The 23,225-nt window shown below is 46.6% G+C and overlaps 1 protein-coding gene across 1 annotated transcript in view; it reads right to left on the bottom strand.

Moving 5' to 3' along the window:
• Positions 1 to 23,225, bottom strand: part of MSH5 (mutS homolog 5) — a 257,259-nt gene that overhangs the window by 122,239 nt on the left and 111,795 nt on the right. The window contains exons 8-11 of the mRNA XM_082264441.1: positions 18,870 to 18,915; positions 18,635 to 18,773; positions 16,997 to 17,059; positions 15,419 to 15,547 (exon numbers count right to left, since the gene is read on the bottom strand). Coding sequence (XP_082120567.1) covers positions 15,419 to 15,547; positions 16,997 to 17,059; positions 18,635 to 18,773; positions 18,870 to 18,915 — 377 coding nt within the window. The remainder of the gene's footprint in view (positions 1 to 15,418; positions 15,548 to 16,996; positions 17,060 to 18,634; positions 18,774 to 18,869; positions 18,916 to 23,225) is intronic.

Here is a 23,225-nt window from a genome sequence, read left to right as displayed (position 1 = left end):
GCTGGAATGAGGCGGCCCTCAGGTACCAATACCGTCTGGGATTATCCGAATCTCTTAAGGATGAGTTGGCCAGGGTAGAGACTCCCACTACTCTAGAGGGACTGATTCAACTTACTATCCAGCTCGATAGGCGCCTTCGGGAGCGTCGGTTTGAGCGCTCACAGACTTCTCGCCCAACCTGGATGTTGCCTAGGGCCCCTTACCACTTCACTCCAACACCAGCACCTTTCCCCGCTACCCATGCAGAGGATGAACCAATGCAGATCGGCCAAGTGCGTTCTTCACTAAGTGCAGATGAAAGACAACGCCGCCGACACGCCAATCTTTGTCTCTACTGCGGAGGGTCTGGACACTTCCTACGAAACTGCCCCGTGAGACCCCGTAAGTTCCTCCCACAAAGCCCTTACTTAAAAAGTTTCCGGATCTTTTCCATCTCATCTCGTTCTTCCTGTCTCACTACAGGTGGCGGAAGAGGAGGTCCGGCTCCTAGCCATAGTTGATTCGGGGGCTTGCAGCTGTTTCATGGACTTGACTTTGGCAAGAAGACTCCGTGTACCCCTCTGCAATAAACGTCAGCGACTTGAGGTACATCTGGCCGATGGTTCCTTGCCCAGTTCTGGACTTGTCACCCAGGAAACCAAGCCCATCCTCACAATAACAAACTCTGGCCACCAGGAATTCATTTGTTTTGACATCCTTTGCTCTCCCATGTTCCCCATCATCCTGGGAATTCCCTGGTTGCAAGCCCATAATCCACAGATTAACTGGGCCAAGAAGGAGATTTCCTTTACCTCTTCCTACTGCCTGCAACACTGCTTCGTTCCTGGGGTTAGCAGTCCCGCCAGTTGTTCAACCATCCAATCAATTCCAGATGTCGGTCAGGCTATACCTACAGTCTATCACGAGTTTTTGGATGTTTTTGATGAGAAGGCGGCCAATGTTCTCCCACCTCATCGGCCTTACGACTGCCCCATTGAACTGCTTCCTGGTGCCGAGATTCCTTTCGGACGTATATTTCCGTTATCTGAGGTTGAGCTAGAAACTTTACGACTGTATATTAATGAGAACCTTGAAAAGGGATTCATCCGCCCTTCTTCCTCCCCCGCTGGAGCTGGAATTTTTTTTGTCGGGAAGAAAGATGGTTCACTAAGGCCATGTGTGGATTACAGGGAACTTAACAAAATTACGATTAAAAACCGATACCCACTTCCCCTCATCCCTGAACTTTTCCAAAGGTTCCGAACTGCCCAGCTCTTTACTAAACTTGATCTACGGGGAGCTTACAATCTTGTTCGTATCCGGGAGGGGGACGAATGAAAAACGGCTTTCAGGACCCGGTTCGGACATTTTGAATATTTAGTTATGCCATTCGGATTATGTAACGCCCCAGCCACGTTCCAGCACTTCGTAAACGATATTTTCCGGGAATTTTTGGACTATTTCGTAATCGTTTACCTAGATGACATCCTCATCTTCTCTGCTACCCTGGATCTCCACAGAGCTCACGTGAAAAAAGTCCTTGCGACTCTGAGGAAGCACGGTTTATACATTAAAGCAGAAAAGTGCGAATTTGAAAAGACTTCCATCCAATTCCTGGGTCTTATCATATCTACCAAGGGAATCGCAATGGACCCACAAAAGGTGAAAGCTATCCTTGAATGGCCAGCCCCTTCAGACAAGAAGGGTGTTCAACGATTCATAGGATTTGCTAATTTTTACAGAAGATTTGTAAAAGACTTTTCAGCTATCATTTCACCGATTACGCAGTTGACTCGCCAGCAGACCAGATTCAAATGGTCCCCAGAAGCTCAGGCAGCATTTGACAAACTCAAAGGACTGTTCACCTCTGCACCAGTCTTACAGCACCCAGATCCGGCTTTACCCTTTGTGTTAGAGGTAGACGCCTCAGAAATAGCCACAGGAGCCATCTTGTCTCAGCGCCAAGGACCTAAGGCCCTACTTCACCCTATTGCCTTTTTCTCTCAAAAGATGAGCCCCTCAGAGAGAAATTACGATGTGGGTGACCGAGAACTGTTGGCCATTAAAACCGCCTTGGAGGAGTGGAGATATTTATTGGAAGGTGCCGCCCACCCAATTTTGATCTTCACTGATCATAAAAATTTAGAATACCTGAGGGCCGCTAAACGTCTGAGACCACGACAGGCCCGGTGGGCTTTATTTTTCTCAAGATTTAATTTCCACATAACTTACCGACCAGGCTCCAAGAACGGGAAAGCAGACGCCCTCTCCCGAATGTTCCCTGATGCCCCCGAGTCTGTGGAACCAAGTACCATTCTGTCAGCACAACATTTTTTCCTGATCCAGCCAGAATTAAAATCCTCAATTAAACAGGCATCCACCCAGTACGCGGACACAGAAATACCCCCCTTGGAGAGTCAAGACGGGTTCCTTTGGCACCAGGACAAAGTTTTCATTCCCCAACCAGTCAGGCTCCAAGTTCTAAAGACTTTCCATGACCATCAGCTGGCCGGACATTTTGGTGTACGAAAGACCCTTGAGCTTATCCAACGCTCCTTCTGGTGGCCCAGTTTAAGGAAGGATTGCCAGTCTTATGTTAGCTCCTGCGTTGTCTGTCAGCGCAACAAGGGGTCCAACACCAAGTCCTGGGGTCTGTTAAGGCCTCTACCAATCCCTGAGCAACCCTGGAAGATGATCTCATTGGACTTTATTGTTGACTTACCTTCATCTGGGGGTTTTACTACCATCTTGGTGGTAGTGGATCGTCTGACCAAAATGGCCCACTTCCTGCCCATGACCGGCACTCCATCAGCCCCAGAAACAGCAAAAATATTCATCAAGGAAGTAATCAGACTACATGGGCTTCCGGATAATATTGTTTCCGATAGAGGAGTACAGTTCACCTCCAGATTCTGGAAGGATCTTTGTAAGACCTTGTCCATTAAAATATGTCTTTCTTCCGCTTACCATCCCCAAAGCAATGGCCAGACAGAAAGAACAAACCAGACGCTAGAACAGTATCTTCGTTGTTTCTGTACTTTTGCCCAAAATGACTGGATATCCCTTCTCCCATGTGCGGAGTTTGCATACAATAATTCGGTACATGCCTCCACTAACCAGTCCCCATTTTGGGCGAATTATGGGTTCCATCCCTCCTTTTTGCCCAATACCCTTCCGGAAGCATCTGTCCCTGCAGTCCAAGACCGGATTAATTCTATTCAGACAAACTACTTATTCCTTCAGGAGGCCGTCCAGAAAGCACAAACGGATTACAAGAGGTTCTATGATAAAAAGAAAAGAAATGAACCTACCTTTAAAAGAGGGGACAAAGTGTGGCTGTCCTCAGCTAATCTGAAACTTTCCTGCCCATCCCGAAAACTGGGTCCAAGATTCGTTGGATCCTTTGAGATCAAAAGGGAGGTCAACCCTGTGGCTTTCGAACTGGTTTTACCCAACTCCTACAAAATTCACCCAGTATTTCATGTATCTCTGCTAAAACCAGTTGTACCCAGCCCTTTTTCTGGTAGGCATGAATTACCCCCTCCTCCAGTCCTGGTGGAGGGTGAAGAAAAGTATGAAGTGGAGGCCATAATGGACTGCAGAAAGAGGGGTAGACAAACCCAGTAGCTCATCAAGTGGAAGGGGTATTCTGCAGAGGAAAATTCCTGGGAGCCTGCAAATAATGTACACGCTCCTAGACTGATCCAGGAGTTCCACAACAGACACTCAGAGAGACTGGCCCGTCTGGGCATCCGGAGGCTGCCCCTCGGGGGGGGGGGGGCACTGTCAGGGAAATGGCCATAGGAGAACTGGCAACATTGCCAGTAATAGAAATGGACGCTCCTGACTCAACTGACACAGCCCTCTGCTGGCCTGTCAGGGAAATGGCCATAGGAGAACTGGCAACATTGCCAGTAATAGAAATGGATGCTCCTGACTCAACTGACACAGCCCTCTGCTGGCCTGTCAGGGAAATGGCCTATAAAAGGTGGCCATAGGATCAGACTCATTGCTGGATTATCTCTCAGCTTCCTGTGTTTCCTGTGCTTCCTGTTTCCTGTTTGGATTTCCTGTTGTGACTTGGCTTGTTCCTGATTCCGTTTGATCTCCTGCTCCTGGTTTGACCCTTGGCTTCTCCCACTGACCTTGCTTCCGTTACCTACTGTGTATGACCCCGGCTTGCTTCAAGACCTCGGCTATTCTGGTTGTCTCCTGTGCATGACCTCGGCTTGTACCATGGTTTCCGCTACTAGAGACTATTCCTTGGCACAAGGTAGCCCGGCTGCTTCAGAGCCTTGAAGACTCATACCCTGCTGCGATTCCAGCCTGTTCCAGTTCGCTCTCGGATTGCTCTGGTTCTACCTACCTGCCTGCAGCTGGTAACCCGCGCCACTTGGGGCGCCACACCCTTTGTACCATCTCCAGGGGTGTGCCGCACTGAGCCGCAAGGGGAGCCCTCTCAGCACCTCGGCCTCGGATCAGGTAACCCTGACACACACACAATTGGGGGATCACTAATAAAACCATGTGCAGAAGAAATAGTGTCAAGTATTTTAAGTGAGAAGTTGAGTAAAAAAAATTGAAGCTGTGCCACTTTCCAACAACACAGTTTTGCGCCTTATTCATGATCTTGCTGATGACATCCATACTGAACTAATTTCTTGACTGCATCAATGTAATGGGTACTCACTGCAATTAGACAAGTCCATAGATGTTGCAGGACTTTCAATTTTGTTGGTTTTTGTTAGATTTAATTTTGACAAACAGATTGAAGAAGACTTGCTTCTGTGTGAAACTTTGAAAATTCATACCACTGGTGAGAACATATTTAACTGTATCCAGAAGTTCATGGACACACACTGGTAGCTAAAAATACTTTAATCTCACTTAAAACTGTGCTAGACGAAAAAAACACTAATATTTTTAATGCAAGAGATAAAATAGTTTCACTGTCTCGTAAGCTGCAGTTTTGGACCTCATATATTGAGCAAAATAATTTGAACTCTTTGCCATCACCTTAAGTATTTTCTTGAAGAATCAGAAATTGAACTTGAAGATTAAATTTGAAACAATGACTAGGTTCAAAATCCATTCACAAAAGACAAGCCAGCCAATTTTTCTGCTGTAGATTTTGAGAATCTGATCGATTTAACTTCTGACAGTCAACTAAGCCAAAAATTTAAAGAAGTTTCTCTTAATGCTTTCTGGGGTGATTTACGCAAAGAATACCCAGAATTGTCCAAGCAAGCAATCAAAGTTCTGTTGCCATTCGCTAGCACATACTTATGTGAAACTGGATTCTCGCTTTATTCTGCAACAAAAACAACGTTTCGAAATCGACTTGGCGCAACTGCAGACATGCAAATACAATTTTCAATAAAATAAACCAGATATAAAAAGAATTTGCCAGCAAAAGCGAACATTACACTCTGCTCATTAAAAGGTTTGCACTGTGCTGCGCTACTCTACGGCACCCATTTTTTTGTTGGGGTTCCAAAGTTTTGCTATACAATGTCAAAGGGTTCCAAAGGAAAAATTAATTGGGAAACCTTGCCCTAGACTGATTATTAACCACTTGCCGACTGCCTGCCGCCTTTTTTCCTGTGGCAGGGTGGCTCGCTGCATCCAGTCACGTAGTACTACATGACTGGAGTGCATGTGATTTAGACACAGCGAAAGGCGGGCCGCGGGAGGAGCGGCGGCGATTGCCACTGCCCTCCCGCGATCCTCCGGGAAACCGAGAGAATAAGCAGGCGGATCTTCTCTCAGACAAGCAGGGACAGATCAAAACTTGGGCAAAATATAAAATATTCCATGGACTCAACATGCCTCTCAGCAAATAGCTTGGGGTGTCTACTTTCCAAAATGGGGTCATTTGGGGGGTTTTGTGCTATCTTGAAATTTTTAGGGCCTCTGAAACTGACAGGTAGTGAGGAAGTGAAATAAGCAATTTACGCCATTAGAAAACCTGAAGGTGGTCCCGTACCCAGCTAGGCTTCCAAAAAGTCTCACCCATGTGGTATCCCTGTACTCAGAAGAAGCAGCAGAATGTATTTTTGGGGTATAATTACACATATACCCATGGCATGCGTGAGAAATATATAATTTCAATGACAACTTTGTGTAAAAAAAATGTTTTGGTTTTTTTTTCAAACACATGTGACAAAAAAATTTAACATATACCCATGTCATCTGTGAGCTATTTATCTTTTAGTGACAACTTTGTGTAAAAAAATAAAAATAAAATAAATAAATAAATAAAAAAAAATTTAATTTTTTCAAAACTTGTGGCAAAATATAAAATATTCCATGGACTTACCATGCCTCTCAGCAAATAGCTTGGGGTGTCTACTTTGGGGGGGTTGTGCTATCTTGACATTTCAGGGCCTCCGAAACCGTGATAGGTAGTGAGAAAATGCAATGAAAAATGTACGCCCTTTGAAATTCTGAAGGTGGTGATTGGTTTTCGGGGTCCCGTACACAGATAGGCTCCCAAAAAGTCTCACACATGTGATATCCCTGTACTCAGGAGAAGCAGCAGAATATATTTTGGGGTATAATTACACATATACCCATGGCATGCGTGAGAAATATATAATTCCAATGACAACTTTGTGTAAAAAAAATGTTTTTTTTTTTTTTTCAAACACCTGTGACAAAAAAAAATTAATATGCAATGGGCTCAACATGCCTCTCAGGATATTCCTTAGGATGTCTACTTTCCAAAAAGGGGTAATTTTTTTTTTGGGGGGGGGGGAGGTTTGTACTGCACTGCCATTTTAGCACTTCAAGAAATGAGATAGGCAGTCAGAAAGTAAAATCTGCATGAATTCCAGTATTTACACCATAGTTTGTAGATGCTATAACTTTTGCGCAAACCAATAAAAATACACGTATTAATTTTTTTTTGTAAAAAACAAGTAACTAAATACATTTTGGCCAAAATCTATGACAAAAATTGAGTATATTGGATATTTTTTAAATGACAAAGTAGAAAATGTCATTTTTTTATCAATTCATTTTGTTTGGGTACAGCATTGCATGACCGCACAATTGTCAGTTAAAATCACGCAGTGCCAAGTTGAAAAAAGTGGCCTGGTCATTAAGGGAAAAAATGGTTAATAGGAAAAATGGGTGTGACGGTATCCGGACACCCCCTCGCCTAGGTATCTCTGCCAAGAACCTGCTTCCTAAACTCTGGAATACGAGATCCGTGAATCTGGCTATAGTTACACCAAGAACTCGACAGTACAGATTTTGGAGTCAAACCAGAATCAAACTGTTTATTGAAACACAAAGCAGGAGATATACACTCTGACAACCCCTTCCCCTTAGCCAATCCACACAAACATACACATCCCATAATAAGCTTACTCAAGGCAGACATGAACAATAGAACAATGGAATGCAGGTATTCAACAATAACAAATCCCCATCCCACTAGCAAGGGTCTATGAAAACACTTTATGCAATATATCTTTATATATTTTCTGAGGGACACTGTTCAGAAATATTACAGTCTCAAGTGAAAGAGCCCCCTCACTCCCCCAACACAAACCACACATATAGAACCCAGGATAACTGGGGTAACATGAAAGGCTGAGTCCAGTGTGGTTGTACAGCGAGTCTGATTAGTGCAGACCGACTGGGGTTCTTGGTCACCCTGTGCCCCTAATAGACACAGGGTGACTTACACATAAGAGGGGCTGGAGAAGCTGGACAAGTAGTCTCCCAACCTCCCTAAAGAAATCTGGCTTCCACAAGCCCCCCCCCCCACCCAAAGTGACTCACGTTACATATCTCCCCTTTCGGCAGGAGACTAACACAGAAGGAGACCCCAAACGGGTTGACTTCGAAGTTAGTCCATAGTTCCAGTCCCCCCAATGTCTGTACCCACACAGTACCCTAAACAAATTGTCCGTAACAGATCGTTACTCCCCCAGCCAACCTCTGCCCCTCTCGTAGAACACAACCCCTGCTGGGGAGAAGCATGGACTGGCCCTTCTCCCTGGAGTCCATTTAGCTGCTGGAGAGAAGACGGGGTTGCTGGGCTCACTCCAGCATCCTGTTGGGGATCTGGGCTAACTGCCCAGCATCCCTGGGGTATCCAAGTCGAGTTTGTAGTCCCATCCACTTCTTCTCGATGAAAATCTGCCAGTGCTTGTACAACAAAGCCGACATCCTCATATCCCAATGCCAGACCTTTTTTAGGGGCTGTGTTAGTGGAAACTGAAGTCCCATCCACTACCACAGGAAATCCATCTTCTTTTAGTTGGGTGCAGAAGCCAGCAGCACTCTGTCCTGTGGCCAGCTCTTCTGCTGGATTGCCGTTAGTGAATACCGCAGTCCCATCCACTGATATCAGCTCAAGCTGCAGTTGTGAGGTGCCGATTGCATTCTCACCCTGGAGCTTCTTCGGAGTTGATTGTTGTGGGCAGAGGCCAGTAGCGTTCTGCCCAGCTGCCAGCTGTTCCACTGGGAAGTAACGTGAAACATCGGTGGCCTTGCACAAATCCTTCAGGGTCGCCGACTGTTGTATGCAGGGGTCAACAACGCAATGCACTAAAGTCAGCTCTTCTGCAGGAGGGTCACCGGGTTGTTCCTCCTCAGCAGAAAAGTCTATTAAATCCCCAGTCTCTGGTGGTGTCTGGGGATCGAGATTCACCATCTCCTGTTTGTGGAACCCAGAAGATGTTATCGGTGCTGGGCAGAGGCTAGCAGATCTCTGCCCTGTTGTCAGCACTTCAGCTTTGGGAACAGCAATCTCCAGAGTTTCCACTGGCGAATCTAAGGCATGCTGCTGATCGTGTTCTAGCAGTTTCCTGTATGCCCTTTCCAGATGCTGTTCTTTCCTTAGCAAGTGCTCTAGATCAGGTTTAAGCTCTGAGACCCCTGCAAGACCGAGCATAGCCTCTCTGTATTCTCGCAGGTCCTCAAGGATAGGTTCCCCTTCATCACCAAACACAAATGCATTTGTAAGGCTCTCCCACAGCAATCCAGGGCCGCCAAAGTCATATCCCTCCGGAGAGCATTCTGATGTCTCTCCAAATATTTCTGGGGTATACTGAAAGGGCAAACCGCAGCACCCCCTCGAACTCTGATGCCAGGTCCATATCTCCGTTGGGGTGACCAAGGTCTGCTATCCCGATCTTGGATCCCGGTGGAGGTTTGGATGTCCCAGACTGCAGGAAGCATCCCATCGCTTGCCACCAATGTGACGGACTTCGGACACCCCGACTGGGTATCTCCGCAAAGAAGCTGCTTCCTAAACTCTGGAACATGAGATCCGTGAATCTGGCTATAGTTACCCCAAGAACTCGACAGTACACGTTTTGGAGTCAACCAGAACCAAACTGTTTATTGAAACACAGGCGCAAAGAGATATACACTGTGGGACAATCCCCCCTCCCCCTTAGCAGCCAATCCACATACACATATACATCCCATAATAGGTTGATCTTAAGGCAGACAGAAACAATAGAACAATAGAATACAATAGTCTCCTGCCAAAAGGGGAGATATGTGACGTGAGTCACTTTGGGTGGATGGCTTGTGGAACCCAGATTACTTTAGAGAGGTTGGGAAACTCCTTGTCCAGCTTCCCTGGCCCCTCTTATCAAGGAAGCTGCCATGATGGAGTGACTCTTTGGAACTTGTTACCCAACTAACTCAGGCACAGACCGATTGGAGGTCTGGTACCTGGTTAGTCTACTTTTGGGGGGAAGTTATGTGACGGTACTCACCGTCACTGGAAGTGAAAGACAGATACTTTATGGTTTGGATAACTTAAAATGGGAGAGTTATATTTATCAACAATATCTCTCAAGAAATATGTGAGGACTATTCCTATTTGATTCTGAACATGTTCATTGAAAGACCTAATCACGTTGACTTCTGTTCCATGTCCTTCAATGTCAGAGACAGGCTTTCCCTACTGTTTGTGTATTGTGATAATGTGTATTGTATTTCAGGAGCTCGAGGACAGAAAGGCTGCTAGTTAATTGGCTCAGGTTGATTGAATCACTGTCATCTGTAAGTTGCTTACTGGAAATAGTATACTGTTTGTGTTGGTTGTTCTTTAGATATGTTAATTATATTTCTGGATACAATTTCATCTGCATATGATAATGTAATCAGGCAACCCCTGAGCTGTGTGTGGTAATCTGATCAGGAGGGGGAGGTCCATGCTGTATATAAATTCTGTGTGACTGTTCAATAAAGGGAGATTCCAGTACAAGATAGCTTGTCGGCTAGCTTTGTATGTAGGGTGGCTGGGAAAATCTGGTATTTATGTTAAAAACTGGGAGGAATCCATATACTGACAGAAGAACACAAGTACAGTATGGGTTGCAGTTCCGTTACAGGCACTAGGCGGAAAAAAGGCTTGTCCACGCCTATAGGGGCTGTCCCAGCAAGCATAACCCCTCAGGTTCTGCTATACTCAAACAGTTGTGGTGCAAGCAGTGACAGAAAAAGACCCCATAACTCAAAAGTAGAGGGGCGGGTGCTGCATCTGTCGATGAACTTCAGAGAAAAGGATTTTACAGTAAGTTCTTACAAAAATCCAGTTTTCTCTATTGTTCAATGACAAACGCAGCTCTACTTAATCATAGACTATAAGGATGTCCCAAAGCAGTAAAAAGATGAGGTGTGAGAACAAGACAGAAACAAAAAACCTGAATGCCCCAATGGCCAAACATAGCCAACCAGGTAAAACAGAGCAGAAACAACAGGAGCTCCCCCGGAAAAACGAACCCTCAAAGAGAAACCAAAAAAAGGGGGTTCTCTCTTAAACTGCAGCCTGCAAAACCTTGCGGCCAAAATAAGCATCCACTGATGCCAGCACATCTACCTTATAGAATTTTGTAAAGGTATGCACACACGACCAAGTTGCCGCCTTGCAAACTTGTAGCACCGACGCCTGATGGCGGAAAAGCGCAGGAGTCACTCAGCGCTCTAGTAGAATGCGCCTTCACTGGAAAAGGAGGAATCTGACCCTTCAGTGAATAGGCCTGTACTACCGTCTGTCTGATCCATCTGGAAATGGTTGCAGCAGACACAGCCAGTCCCTTACGAGGTCCATCCGTAAGGACAAAAAGAGCATCTGCTTTTCTGAAGGACGCAGTGGTCTCTAAGTAAACCCTGATAGCCTCAACCACATCCAAAGAATGTAAAGCATACTCCTTAGGATACTGAGGTCTAGGGCAATGGGAAGGCAGTACAATGTCTTCATTTAAATGAAAACCACTTTAGGAAGGAATGACTGATTAGGTCGAAGTACCACCTTTTCTCTGTGAACCACCAGATAAGGTAAGCGGCAGGACAACGCCGCCAATTCAAATACTCTGCGAGCAGAAGTGATCGCCACCAAGAATTCAACCTTCTGAGACAAAGCAAGCAGCGAAATCTCCAGAATTTTCTCAAAAGGGGGCTTTTGAAAAACAGACCGCCAAATTGAGATCCCATGACTGTAACGGGGGATCAGCGCAGAGGCGCCAAATGGCGCACACCTTGAATAAACATCCGGATACGGGCGTGCGTGGCTAATGGGCGTTGAAAATAGATAGCCAAAGCTGAAACTTGGCCTTTGATAGTACCCAAGGCTAACCGCTGTTCAACCCCTTTCTGTAGAAAAGCCAAAAACCTGGTGATAGAAAACAAGTGAGGGTGCACTTTCAGCGATTCGCACCATGACATGTATGATTTCCACGCGTGATGATAGATCTTTCGAGAATTCAACTTCCTAGCCTTCAAGAGAGTGGGGATTACAGACTCAGAGAGACCCCTATCTCTCAACACCTGACTTTCAACGGCCATGCAGTTAAAGCCAGCAACGGTAAAGCAGGGTGGAGGATCGGACCTTGAAACAACAGATCTTCCCTGAGAGGAAGCCTCCAAGGGGTACCGGTGGCCAATCTTATGAGGTCTGCATACCGACGAGGCCAGTCTGGAGCCACCAGAATGACTGGAATGTTTTCCACCTCTATCCTGCGCAGAAGTTTCAACGGGGGAAATGCATAAATCAGCGGATACTGATCCCAAGGAGCCACCAGGGCGTCTGTGGCGTTGGCCAGAGGATCTCGAGACCTGGCTATGAACCTCTGCACCTTCTTGTTGGGGCGGGAGGCAAACCGATCGACCTCGGGGGTCCCCCACCGAACACACAGTAGGTGAAACACCTCCGGGTGTAGGGACCACTCCCCTTGATCCAACACCTAACAACTCAGGTAATCCGCCTGCCAGTTTTCCACACCTGGGATGTGTACAGCAGAGAGGGCTGGAACAAATCTTTCTGCCCAAGTCAGAATCTCAGCCACCTCCTTGGCAGCCAGGACACTCCTGGTGCCCCCCTGGTGACTGATGTAAGCCACAGCCGCGGCGTTGTCTGATTGAACCCGAACTGGACAATGGCGTAGGCGAGTCGTCCAATGACTCAGACAAAGTTTGTCCGAGGGGAGGAAAACCCTCGCCAAAGCTGAATCCAGAGTCAGGCCTAGGTACTCCAGTCTCAGGACTGGAGACAATGCAAATTCTTTGAAATTGATGTTCCAACCGTACTCTCGTAGAGTTCGGACAATGACCTCCAGATTCTCCAACAGAACCGAATGAGTCCAGACCCCCTGAGCACAATCTGTGCCGAGAACGCCTCCCCACACGGACAGGCTGGCATTTGTGGTGACCACCTTCCAGTACAGGGGAAGGAAAGATTTATCCTGTTGATGTCCCAGGGAATGAAGCCACCAGCTCAGGGACCCTCTCGTACCCCGGCTCAACAGGATCAGCTCATCTAGAGACTGTGGATCTTTGTCCCATTTCACAAAAAAAATCTCTTTTTTTTTTCAGAGATCTCTTGTGGAACTGTGCAAATGGAACTGCCTCGAAGGCAGACACCATCAGGCCCAGCACCCGCATGCAGGTCCTGAGATATGACCGTCTGCTGGACAACAGCAGCTGAATTGCATCCTGCGCCAGATAGTCCAACTTGGTGGACGGAACCAGAGCAGACTTCTAGAGGTTCAGAATCCACCTGAACTCCCTCAGAATCTCCAAGTTGCCTATCAGCGCAGTTGGAGACTCTGCTCACAGAAGATCGTCCAGGTACCCCAGTATCTCAATCCCCGGCTGACGCAATGATGCTAGCACCAGGGCCAACACTTTTGTGAAGCCCCGAGGAGCGGAGACGAGACCAACGCCACAAACTGATAATGCTCCTTGCCCATGGCAAAGCAGGGGAAGCGCTGATGACCAGCACATGTTGGAATGTGAAGGTAAGCATCCTTGATGTCAATAGAAGTGAGAAAATCCCCTGATGTAGGGATGCCACTACCGTGTGAATGGACTCCATTTAAAACTTCTGTACCCGCACAAAGCAGTTTAGCGCCGTGAGGTCCAGGATTGGACGTACCTTGCCTTCCTTCCTGGAAACTAGTTTGAGTAAAACCCCCGAAAATTTTCCAAGGTCGGAATCTGGACAATCACCCCTTGAAGTAACAAGTCTTGCACAGCCCCAAAGAGACCCCGTAAGGGGTCTAGGGACAAGTGCAGGTTGGAGGGAAAGAACCTTTCTGGAGGATAAGACCGAAACTCAATCTGTAGCCAGACCGAATGACTTTGTGGATCCACTTGTCCTGAACCAGGGAGGTCCACGGGTCGGGAAACCAGCGAGGACATCCCCCTACCCCAGATAAGGGTGAGGGCACCCCTTCATGCAGAGGAAGTCCTGTCCCCAGGTCTGGAAGAGCCCGCTCATGGCTTGTCAGACCAGGTCAGCTTGGAACCTCCAGGGAAGGCCCTGAAGGGCTTTGATCCCTTCTCTTAAGACTTTGAGAGACTAAAAAGTCTCTTATGATCCGAAAAGAGTGGCCCACGTCTACGACGGGGCTCCTTGCCCTAGGTAGCCTGCAGAAGAAGAGTACTCCTCCCCCCCCGCGAGACCCTTAATGATGTCATCCAGGGAACCTTCAAACAGGCGATCCCCCACAAAAGAAAGATCAGATAAGGCCTTCTTAGAATTCTGGTCCACAGACAAGCATTTCAGCCAAAAAATACGCTGAAAGACCACTGCTTATACAGACACCCTAGAGACCAAAGAAGCCGCATCCAAAGAGGCATCATAGACAACATGCAGCCTCTAGACCAACTGGTCCGCCAGCTCTGCAAAAGCAGGGGGAGGCGGCTCCCCCCCCCCCCCAAGGTCCCGGCGTAAAAGATTAGCCCAGTTGGCCAGTAGGCCGCAAAGCCGCAGCCTAAATTTTTGGCCTGGATCCGGCCATGTGAGGCGCGGATGCAAAACCATTCGCTCCCCCAGCCCAACAACAGCAGCAGGGAGCCCATAGAACATCCCTGCCCTAGTCACCAACCCCCAGGGTGGCATGCTCAACCCCCCATTGCACACCAGGAAAAAAAACCCGGCCAGCAGAAACCCCAACAAGCCCCCCTTAAGAGCATGTAGCAAAAGCCAGCTCATAATCTCACTAGGGGAAGGGGCGGCAGGAAGACCAACAGTGACCACTAACATTTTAGAGAGGCTGGGGGAAAGGAATGGAACCCAGGGGTCCCACCGTTCCAGGGAGGGGCCCACGTCCCCCCCCCAAACCCTCCAGGGGTAAAGAGGGGATAACTACTTACCACACCATGAACAGGGTGGGCACTGCTCCTGACAGACCACCGCTTAATTGGAATGGGGGGGCTGTCAGCCAGGAGGAACGCTGCGACTCAGGCCGAGGCCAGGTTGTATGCGCCCTCGCAAGACATTTAACTGATTACTGTAGTAATGTCACTGGTCCCCCCAAAAGTGTCATAAATGTCAGTTAGGGGTCCGATCTGTCTGCTGCAATGTCGCAGTCCCTGGCTGTCAGCCAGGAGGAACGCTGCGACTCAGGCCGAGGCCAGGTTGTATGCGCCCTCGCAAGACATTTAACTGATTACTGTAGTAATGTCACTGGTCCCCCCAAAAGTGTCATAAATGTCAGTTAGGGGTCCGATCTGTCTGCTGCAATGTCGCAGTCCCGCCAAAAAATTGATTTTATTTTATTTCAGTACAGTGTCGCACGACTGTGCAATTTTCCGTTAAAGTAACGCAGTGCCAAATCGCAAAAAATTGCCTAGTTATTAAGGGGGCAAATCCTTCCGGTCCAGAACTGGTTAAGGTAACCAGTAAAGGGTATCACCTATTTACTTGTTATGTAGTTAATAAAGAATATGGAATTGTTTTTATAATGTCTTTGTGCCTAGCAGTATATGAAGCTGCCCTGCGCTAACAGGACTGTTGCTCCCTCGCAGAGCATAGTCTGGGTCTGACACAGCACCGCACAGTACTTTAGTGCTCCCTGAACAGTGCTGTTGATTGGAGTACCGATGACAGGTGTGTAACACTGCTGGAGACCTAGAAAATAAAATGTCACATTTTTAAAAGAAGTATTTTTAGCACTGTACTAACCACTTTGTTGATGATGCTAGCTATGTAGTTCAGGTCACTGCTGAATGCAGAAGAGATGCGGGAAAAAAGATGCACAGTCTGAGGCAAAGAGCTGCAAATTTCAGCAATACACACAGCGTTGTACACTGTCTGTAGGGAGAAAACAGTGGGAGAGTTAAACACTGGATATCAACAGATACTAGTTTATGAATGAATAAGAATCTTAGAAAGGATGCTTTATCCAGCTGCCATGTATGTCCCACTTGTTACAGGGTTTGATGATTGAGAATATAATAAGTGTATTATAAAAAAAAAAAAAAAAAAGAAATCATAGAACTGTGAAAGAGGGCATTTGTCCCATGGGCAAGTACAAATAATACTTGTTAAGCTAGTGGCCATAAGTGTTGATACTTTCCCATTCAGACCTCAATCAGAGTGAGATCCAGGCAGCAAAAGCCAGCCATACATGGATTGAATTCTGATCCATGTGTGGGCACCCGGGTTGTACACAAGTTGACCTATCAATTGACTCTTGTGTACAACCAGCCTGTCATTTTTTTTTCCGAATGAGTTGTGCCACTGGTTATATTCGGCAACGCTAATCATGTTCTGATTAGCTCCTTGCTGGCAGAACACAATAGGGCTGTGGGGGAGGACTCACATGGTGGAAGGAAAGAAAAAAAAAAAATTCCATATTCTATAGCCTGCCTAAGAAAAAAGTTTGTTTGCACTTGAAAAATGTTGATGTTTGTGGACTATACTGTTGCATAATTTATTTTGGTAACAGGTACATTTTGTTTGATTGTATTATAAGTTATTTTTATTTGTTAAATTTGCAGGGATATTTAAATAATCACAGAAGAGATCATTCTTTATATTTGAGAGGTTGCACTATATTACATAGTAGGTTAGGTTGAATAAAGACAATAGTCCATTCAGTTCAATCTGTGTAATATTACATTACATGAAGATACAAAAAAATTACGCTCGCAGTGGAGTGACCGTTCGGGGGAAATAAGTCACTTGTGGAAGAAACAGAGACGGGCTTTAATTGCTTTCATGACAAATTAATAAAAATTTTTACTGTTTTTAAGACAATGTGTACAGTTACGCAAATAATGTATTATTTTTAGAACTTGGGATAGAAACATGTAAATGTTTTCCTTCTTAAGAAGTATGCTGCACCTCAGAGGATTAGCAGATGTCTTCCTTGTTTCTTTTTGGCCATTGCACCATTATCTCCCTGGTCACTCTGTATTAAACCTCGGGAAGCCCTAAACCACAGAAGCCATGCCTGACATAGATTGCACTGATGAGCACTATGAAGACTGAAACAGTTTTAGCTCTAATCCATCAGTTCATGAAATACAGTTTAAAACATGAGCTTACAGAAATGGTTTGCATTGTATCATGTAATCTCATTACACAAACAATAAAACCCTTGTTTCCTGGATTTGAGATACTTCTATATCTCTTTTCATTTAAGAGGGCAATCCTGTACTTAAAAGCATTACTTGTTGATCACTGGCACTTTTCTTTTATATTGTCAAATCTTTCTTGTAATATTAGGTTATCAACCAGCAGAGGGCACAAACATACCTTATACAAAGCCTGCCAGTCAGATACTTTGGTGCTGGAAAGGGTCATGCGCTTTAAGATCAGCTGATGAAGCAAAGGAAAATACTTAATATTTTATTAGTTAGGATTGAGAAGACAAAGATTAAAGGAAAGCACAGACAGGCTAGATGTCATCTTGAAAAGCATGTAAACATTTTTAATAACTATTCATGACAAGATGCCTGTTTATAATAAACAATATCTTATCCTGATGGATAAAGGTAGATCTTGCTCTTCACAATATTAAATGGAATGAGTCCTTAAAAGAAAAAAAAAAAAAAAAAACAGGAAGTCTAGAATGCCTCAAGGTATATAGAATACTAATTGATTTCATAGCAATCATATAAAGGCTCCCAAACAAATATGTACACTCATCTTATCTAAACCTACTTGCCAATTTCTAATGTAACATTCAGAAATTACTTTGTAGCTAGATAGTCCTGTGTTCTCTGTGCTGCTGGGCCCAGTAGGAGCCACATGATCTGCTACGGCTATACTTACTGTACATCATGGGTGTCCAACCTTTTGGCTTCTCTGGGCCACATTGAGTGTAGAGAAATTTTCTTGGGCCGCATATAAAATATATACTATAGTTAAGGTATATAAGTAATAAACCGCTGCCACCCCCCCCCCCCCCCCCCCAGCACTAATTTAACACAACTAGAGGATGATCCCTTCCGATGCAGCCTCTGCCTACAGTTAGTTGGAAGCTGCTGTGGCCGTGCCCCCAACCCGACTTCCTTCCTCCCCAGCAAAAAAAAATGAAAAATTGTCAGGGGCAGTGGGCCGCATTGCCTGCGGTCCCCCAGGCCACAGGTTGGACATGCTTGCTCTACATCCTTGATGATCACATGGTTACACAGAGAGGGAAAATACTGTATCTACAACAGGAGAACAGCATTAATAAAATTCCTTTTTTTTTTTTTTTTTAATTAGCCACAGGAAAGCTTAGAGCCCCTGTTAGCTTTTTATTGCCATCTGTAGCCTCAAGGGAGATTTTACCTAACTTCTTTTTTCAGTGATAATGTTGTCACTAGGACAGGAAGTAAGGGTAATCTCCCCAACAGCAAAAAAAATCTGAGGTTCCAAACCCCTTCCTAACCTGTCAAAGCTTACAAAAATGGCAGCAGTTACACTTTAAAGCCTGACTTAGGGCTTGCACACCCAAGGCAAAAAAAAAAAAATGTTAACTTCTAGAGTTTTTTTCAACTGGGCCCAATTACGTTGCGGATTTCCTCTAGCCCTCTTTTTCCTCTGGTGGCAGGCTGATCCTAACTGCTGCTGAGCTGCATGTAATGACATTGTGCTGCTCTCTGCGACTTCTTCCTGTGAGCCCAGGGCTAAGTAGGGAAATGTCTTGATGACCAGCGCTCACAAGTAGTGAGTTGAATGATGTTGGGTAATATTCAACCCAGGAGTTGAACTGCAGTGCTATACTGTTATGATTAGTCTATCTATGGGGACACCAATGGAGATTTTGGAAAGTATAGTAAACAGATATATCATTTTGTTTTTAGCCACTGCCGGGAGAGCAAAAATTATTTTCTGCTCAAGCTGGAATTGGGCTTTAGTAAAAAAGGCACAAATTATAATTAAATCAGGAACAATTGTAAAACTTACAGTGATGTTTCTGATGTTTTTCAGGCAGTTCTGAAGGTTCCCTGTTGTTTCTTGGTTTCTTGGTGCCATGAAGAAATCAATCACATCAAGCCGAGATGTAAGCTCAGTCTGATTGTATGTTGGCCTCATAAACCACAACCTAACACAGATGGGTCAAGTCATTAAAATAAAAGTGTGTGTATTTAGAAAGAAATACATCAATTCTTTTTGTAGCAACAATGTCTGATTTAATCACCTCATACAGTTCTCTCCCCACTTGGACTGGCAGCGATTCAGAAGACCTAAATGGTTACAGCAAAATGTTTTTGTAAATGTAACAAAAAAAAAAAAAAAATATATATATATATATATATATATATATATATATATATATGCACACACACACACACACACACACACTTTTGATTTATCCATCAGATTTACCAAAATAGTTTTATAAAAGGTACACAGACACAGAAAGATCAGAATGTTTGAGTCTCTTCAGCAGTCCTCTGTTGGGTTGGATAACACGACAAAACATAACAGCTCAAGACTACTGGGTGAACAATTATCACGTCTGTCACACAGCAAGGCAATGCTAATCAGGCGCACTGAGATCGATTAATAAGCAGCCCATAGATGATTCAATTTTTGCGGTGGAAGGAAAGAAAATCGCTTTATTCCATCACAAGTAATGATGGAAAACTGGATTTTTGACTTACCGTAAAATCCTTTTCTCTTAAGTTTATTGACGGACACAGTTTTCTCTGATTCATATCAGTAGGGTTATACTGCCTCCTACAGGAGTAGGACACTAGGCAGGAAAAAGTTCTGGCTATGCCTATGGGCAGTCCCGGAGGGTACACCCTCTCTCTTCCTGCATAGGATGTCAGTTTTGTATCAAAGCAGTGTCAGAATTTAACACCAACCCAACTCAAAATAGAGGGGCGGGTACTGCATCCACCAATGAACTTAAGAGAAAAGGATTTTACGGTAAGTCAAAAATCCAGTTTTCTCTATCGTTCATTGACAGATGCAGTTCTCTCTGATCCATATTAGTAGGGACGTCCCAAAGCAGTGCCGTAAAATGAGGGGTGGGAACAGCAGCAAAGAAAAAGTCCCCAAGGTCAAAAACAGCCAACCAGGCAACATAGGACTCATCAGAACAAAAGATGAAGCCCACCTGAAAACAAACAGTAAACACCCTCAATGAAGGCCAAAAGCCCTCCAAACAGCAGCCAGCAAAAAACCTTGCGGCCGAAAAGAGGCATCTGCGGATCCACCTCATAAAACGTAGCAAAGGTGTTAACAAACAACCAGGTAGTCATCTTACAACCTGAAGCACAGATGCCTGTATGGCAAAAAGCCCAGGAAGCACTAGGCGCCCAAGTAGAAAGCGCCGAAACAGGGAAAGGTAGGACCTGACCCATAAATAAAGAAGCCTGCACCACCGACTGTCCGATTCACCTGGAAATAGTCGCAGCAGACACAGGCAGCCCTGTCCTTGGGCCATCCATGAGCACAGAGAGCGAACCTGACTACGGGAAGACTCAGTAGTCGCCAAGTACCCCTCGAGTGCCAACTCCATCCAGAGCATGCAGCGCACATTCTGTAGGATGAGCGGGCTCAGGACACAAGATGGCAACACAATGGCCCGTGCAAGTGAACACTAGAAACCACCTTCGGAGGGAAGGACGGATCCGGACGAAGTACCACCTGGCCCCATGAACCAACAGATAGGGAGAATGACAGGACAATGTCGCCAGTGCTGACACCCCGTGTGCAGAGTGACAGCAACCAAGGCCACCTTCTACAATAAGGTAAGCAGGGGATACCCACGATACTCGCAAAGGAGGGTCTGGAAGAACTGTACAAACCAAGGTCCCCAGTTGGCGATGGAGGTCGCACCGGAAGAATCAAGTGTCGCACCCCCTGGAAAAAGTTACGCACCAGGGAACGGGCGGCCAACGGCCTGTAGAATAAAAATGATCAAAGCCAAAACCTGACGCTTGACAGTACTCAAGGCCAACTTTTGATCAATCCCCCCGTTGAAGGAAGCCAAGATTCGGCCACTGAGCAAGAGCGAGGGGGAGCCCAAGAAGACTCACACCACGCAATACGCAACTTTCTCACATGATGAAAAAAATCATCATAGAAGACGCTTCCCATGCTTTACGCAGGGTGGGAATCACCGAAGCAGACAACCCCCCGTCCTTTGAAACATGGCTTACAACAGCCAAGCCCGCAAGCCGTCGAACTTAAAGCCAGACGGGAGATCGGCGCCGGAGAGAAGAAAACCCAAGGAGCATCAGCGGCAAGCCTGACCAGGTCGGCGTACCAAGCTCGGCGAGGCAAGTCCAGAGCCATGAGAATGACCAAAATCCTGCCGCCTCGATCCTGCAAAGGATTCTTGGCAGCAACAGGAGAGGAGGAAAGGCAGACAGCAGCTGACACTGACCTCGGCCCATCCGCGAGCACTCTTGCACAACCATGCCAGCGTCAGCCTTGCACAGGTGACCACGCCAAACATCTCAGCATTGAGCATGTTGAACCTAGCGAATGTTCTTGCCCATGACAGAACCCATGAGGCCACCATTGCACCCGCCAGAGGGTCCCGGGAGCGGGCCACGACCTCTGCACTATCCTGTAGATGCGATGCCAACAGGTCCACGTCCGGAGTGCCCCCAGACAAAGGCACAACTGCTGGAAAGACTCCGGATGAAGGGACCATTGCCCTGCATCCAGGGCCAGTCGACTGAGGCAAACCGCCTACCAATTGTGTTGTTTCCCCCCTGGAAAGGGAACAGCGGCTAGAGCCGGAACAAGGCGCTCTGCCCAACGAAGAAACATCACTTCCAAGGCAGCAAAGACACTTATGGTGCCCCCATGGTGAATGACACAAGCCACGGTCGCGGCGTAGTCAATTGAAAGTGCCCCAGACAGTTGCAGGTGCCCGATCCAGTGAACTAGACAAAGCTGGAACGCTCTCAGCCCCAGGACAATAAGTGGTAACCTGGATCCTCCAGGGACCATACTCCCGAAGCAGAAAGCCTGCCGAGGACTCCTCCCCACCCGGACAAGCTTGCATCCGTGGTGACAATTGTCCAGTAGATGGGGAAGAAGGATTCCAGAGCAAGACTCCCCGGGTACCCAGAGAGTTTGGATTCTAATCGCCTTTGAGAAGGAGTGCCTCCTGGGGGATCCCCAGAGGGATTGAGCGAAAGGGACCGTCTTGAAAAACAACACCATCAGTCCCAGAACTCGCATGCAGGTCCAAAGAGAAGACCATGTGCGGAACAGCAAAAGTTGCCCGCAATCTAAAGTGCCAAGAGTTTTGACCCCGGAGGGAGAAACACCCTGACCGAGGACAAGTCCAAAGTCAGACTCAGAAAATCCAGTCTCATGGAAAGGACTAGGGATGATTTCTGAAGGTTCAGAACCCACCTGAACTCCACCAGAGTTCCCACGGTGACAACCAACTTCGTTTTCAGCACCGTAGGGGACTCCAAACAGAGAAGCAGAGCGCCAGGACCGGAGCCAACACCGTCATGAAGACCCTAGCAGCATAAACTAGACCAAAGGGTAATGCCACAAACCAAGAGATCCTTCCCCACTGCAAAAAATGGAGAACCCGTAGCTGTCCAGAACATAACGGGACGTGAAGGTAGGCAGCTTGATGTCTATGGAGGCCAGGAAGCCCCCTTATGTAGAGAAGCCACCACCCTGCGAACCAATACCAACTTGAATTTGTGATCTGCACGGAACCAACAAAAGACCAGTAGGTCCAGCTTGTTGAACCAGAGCCTGAACTGCCCCACAGAGAGTCTGTAAGCGATCCGGAGACAGCTGCTGATTGGAAGGGAAAAAACCTTACCAGAAATAACCGGATCGAAACTCGATATTGCAACTGGACCGCATGACCTCCTGAACCCAGTCAACCTGGGATCCGGGCCAGCCGCAGGTCCTGGACCCCCTAGATGGGAGAGAAAGCACCTTCAGGCGATGTAAGCCTTGTCAGCAGGTCTGGAAAACACCAAACCCATGTACGCCAGACCAGGGTCGTCTGGAACCCGCGCGGAAGTCTGGAAGGACTTCGCCACATCGACCGTCCCCGAGGGACGAAGAAACTGTTTGCGAGCCGAAAGGGAGAAACCCCGACTGCGACAAAGGCCCTCACCCCTGACAGCCTGTGTCATCCAGGGTAGCGAGAAAACGGCGGCCCCCCTGAAAAGGGAGATCCATTAAGACCTTCTTAGAAGTTTGATCCGCAGACCAACACTCCAGTCAAGTAGACTCCGATCAACCACCGCCAAAAACGACAAGGTGTTATACAAGGGAGCCTTGGCTAGCGCGGCATCGCAAACAAAATGCAGTCCCTGCGCCAGCTGGTCCAACAGCTCTCCCAGAGCAAGAGGGACATGCCCCACACCAAATTGGCCATCAGGCAGAGTCTGCGTGGCAAGGGCAAACATGAACACTGTTCCCAGTGCAGCTACGCCAGGGAGCACAGATCCTATCCCCTAAGTCCTTAAAGGATGGGGATTCCTCCACCAGAACAACGGTAGTCCCATTCAGCTAGAGACTGTACGTTCACCAAAGGCAGAAACAGTCA

This window comes from Pelophylax lessonae, assembly GCF_965119305.1.
Source record: "Pelophylax lessonae genome assembly, chromosome: 7".
NCBI lineage: Eukaryota > Metazoa > Chordata > Amphibia > Anura > Ranidae > Pelophylax > Pelophylax lessonae.
Note: the sequence above shows the minus strand (reverse complement) of the source record. Positions and strands in the feature narration are given on the sequence as shown.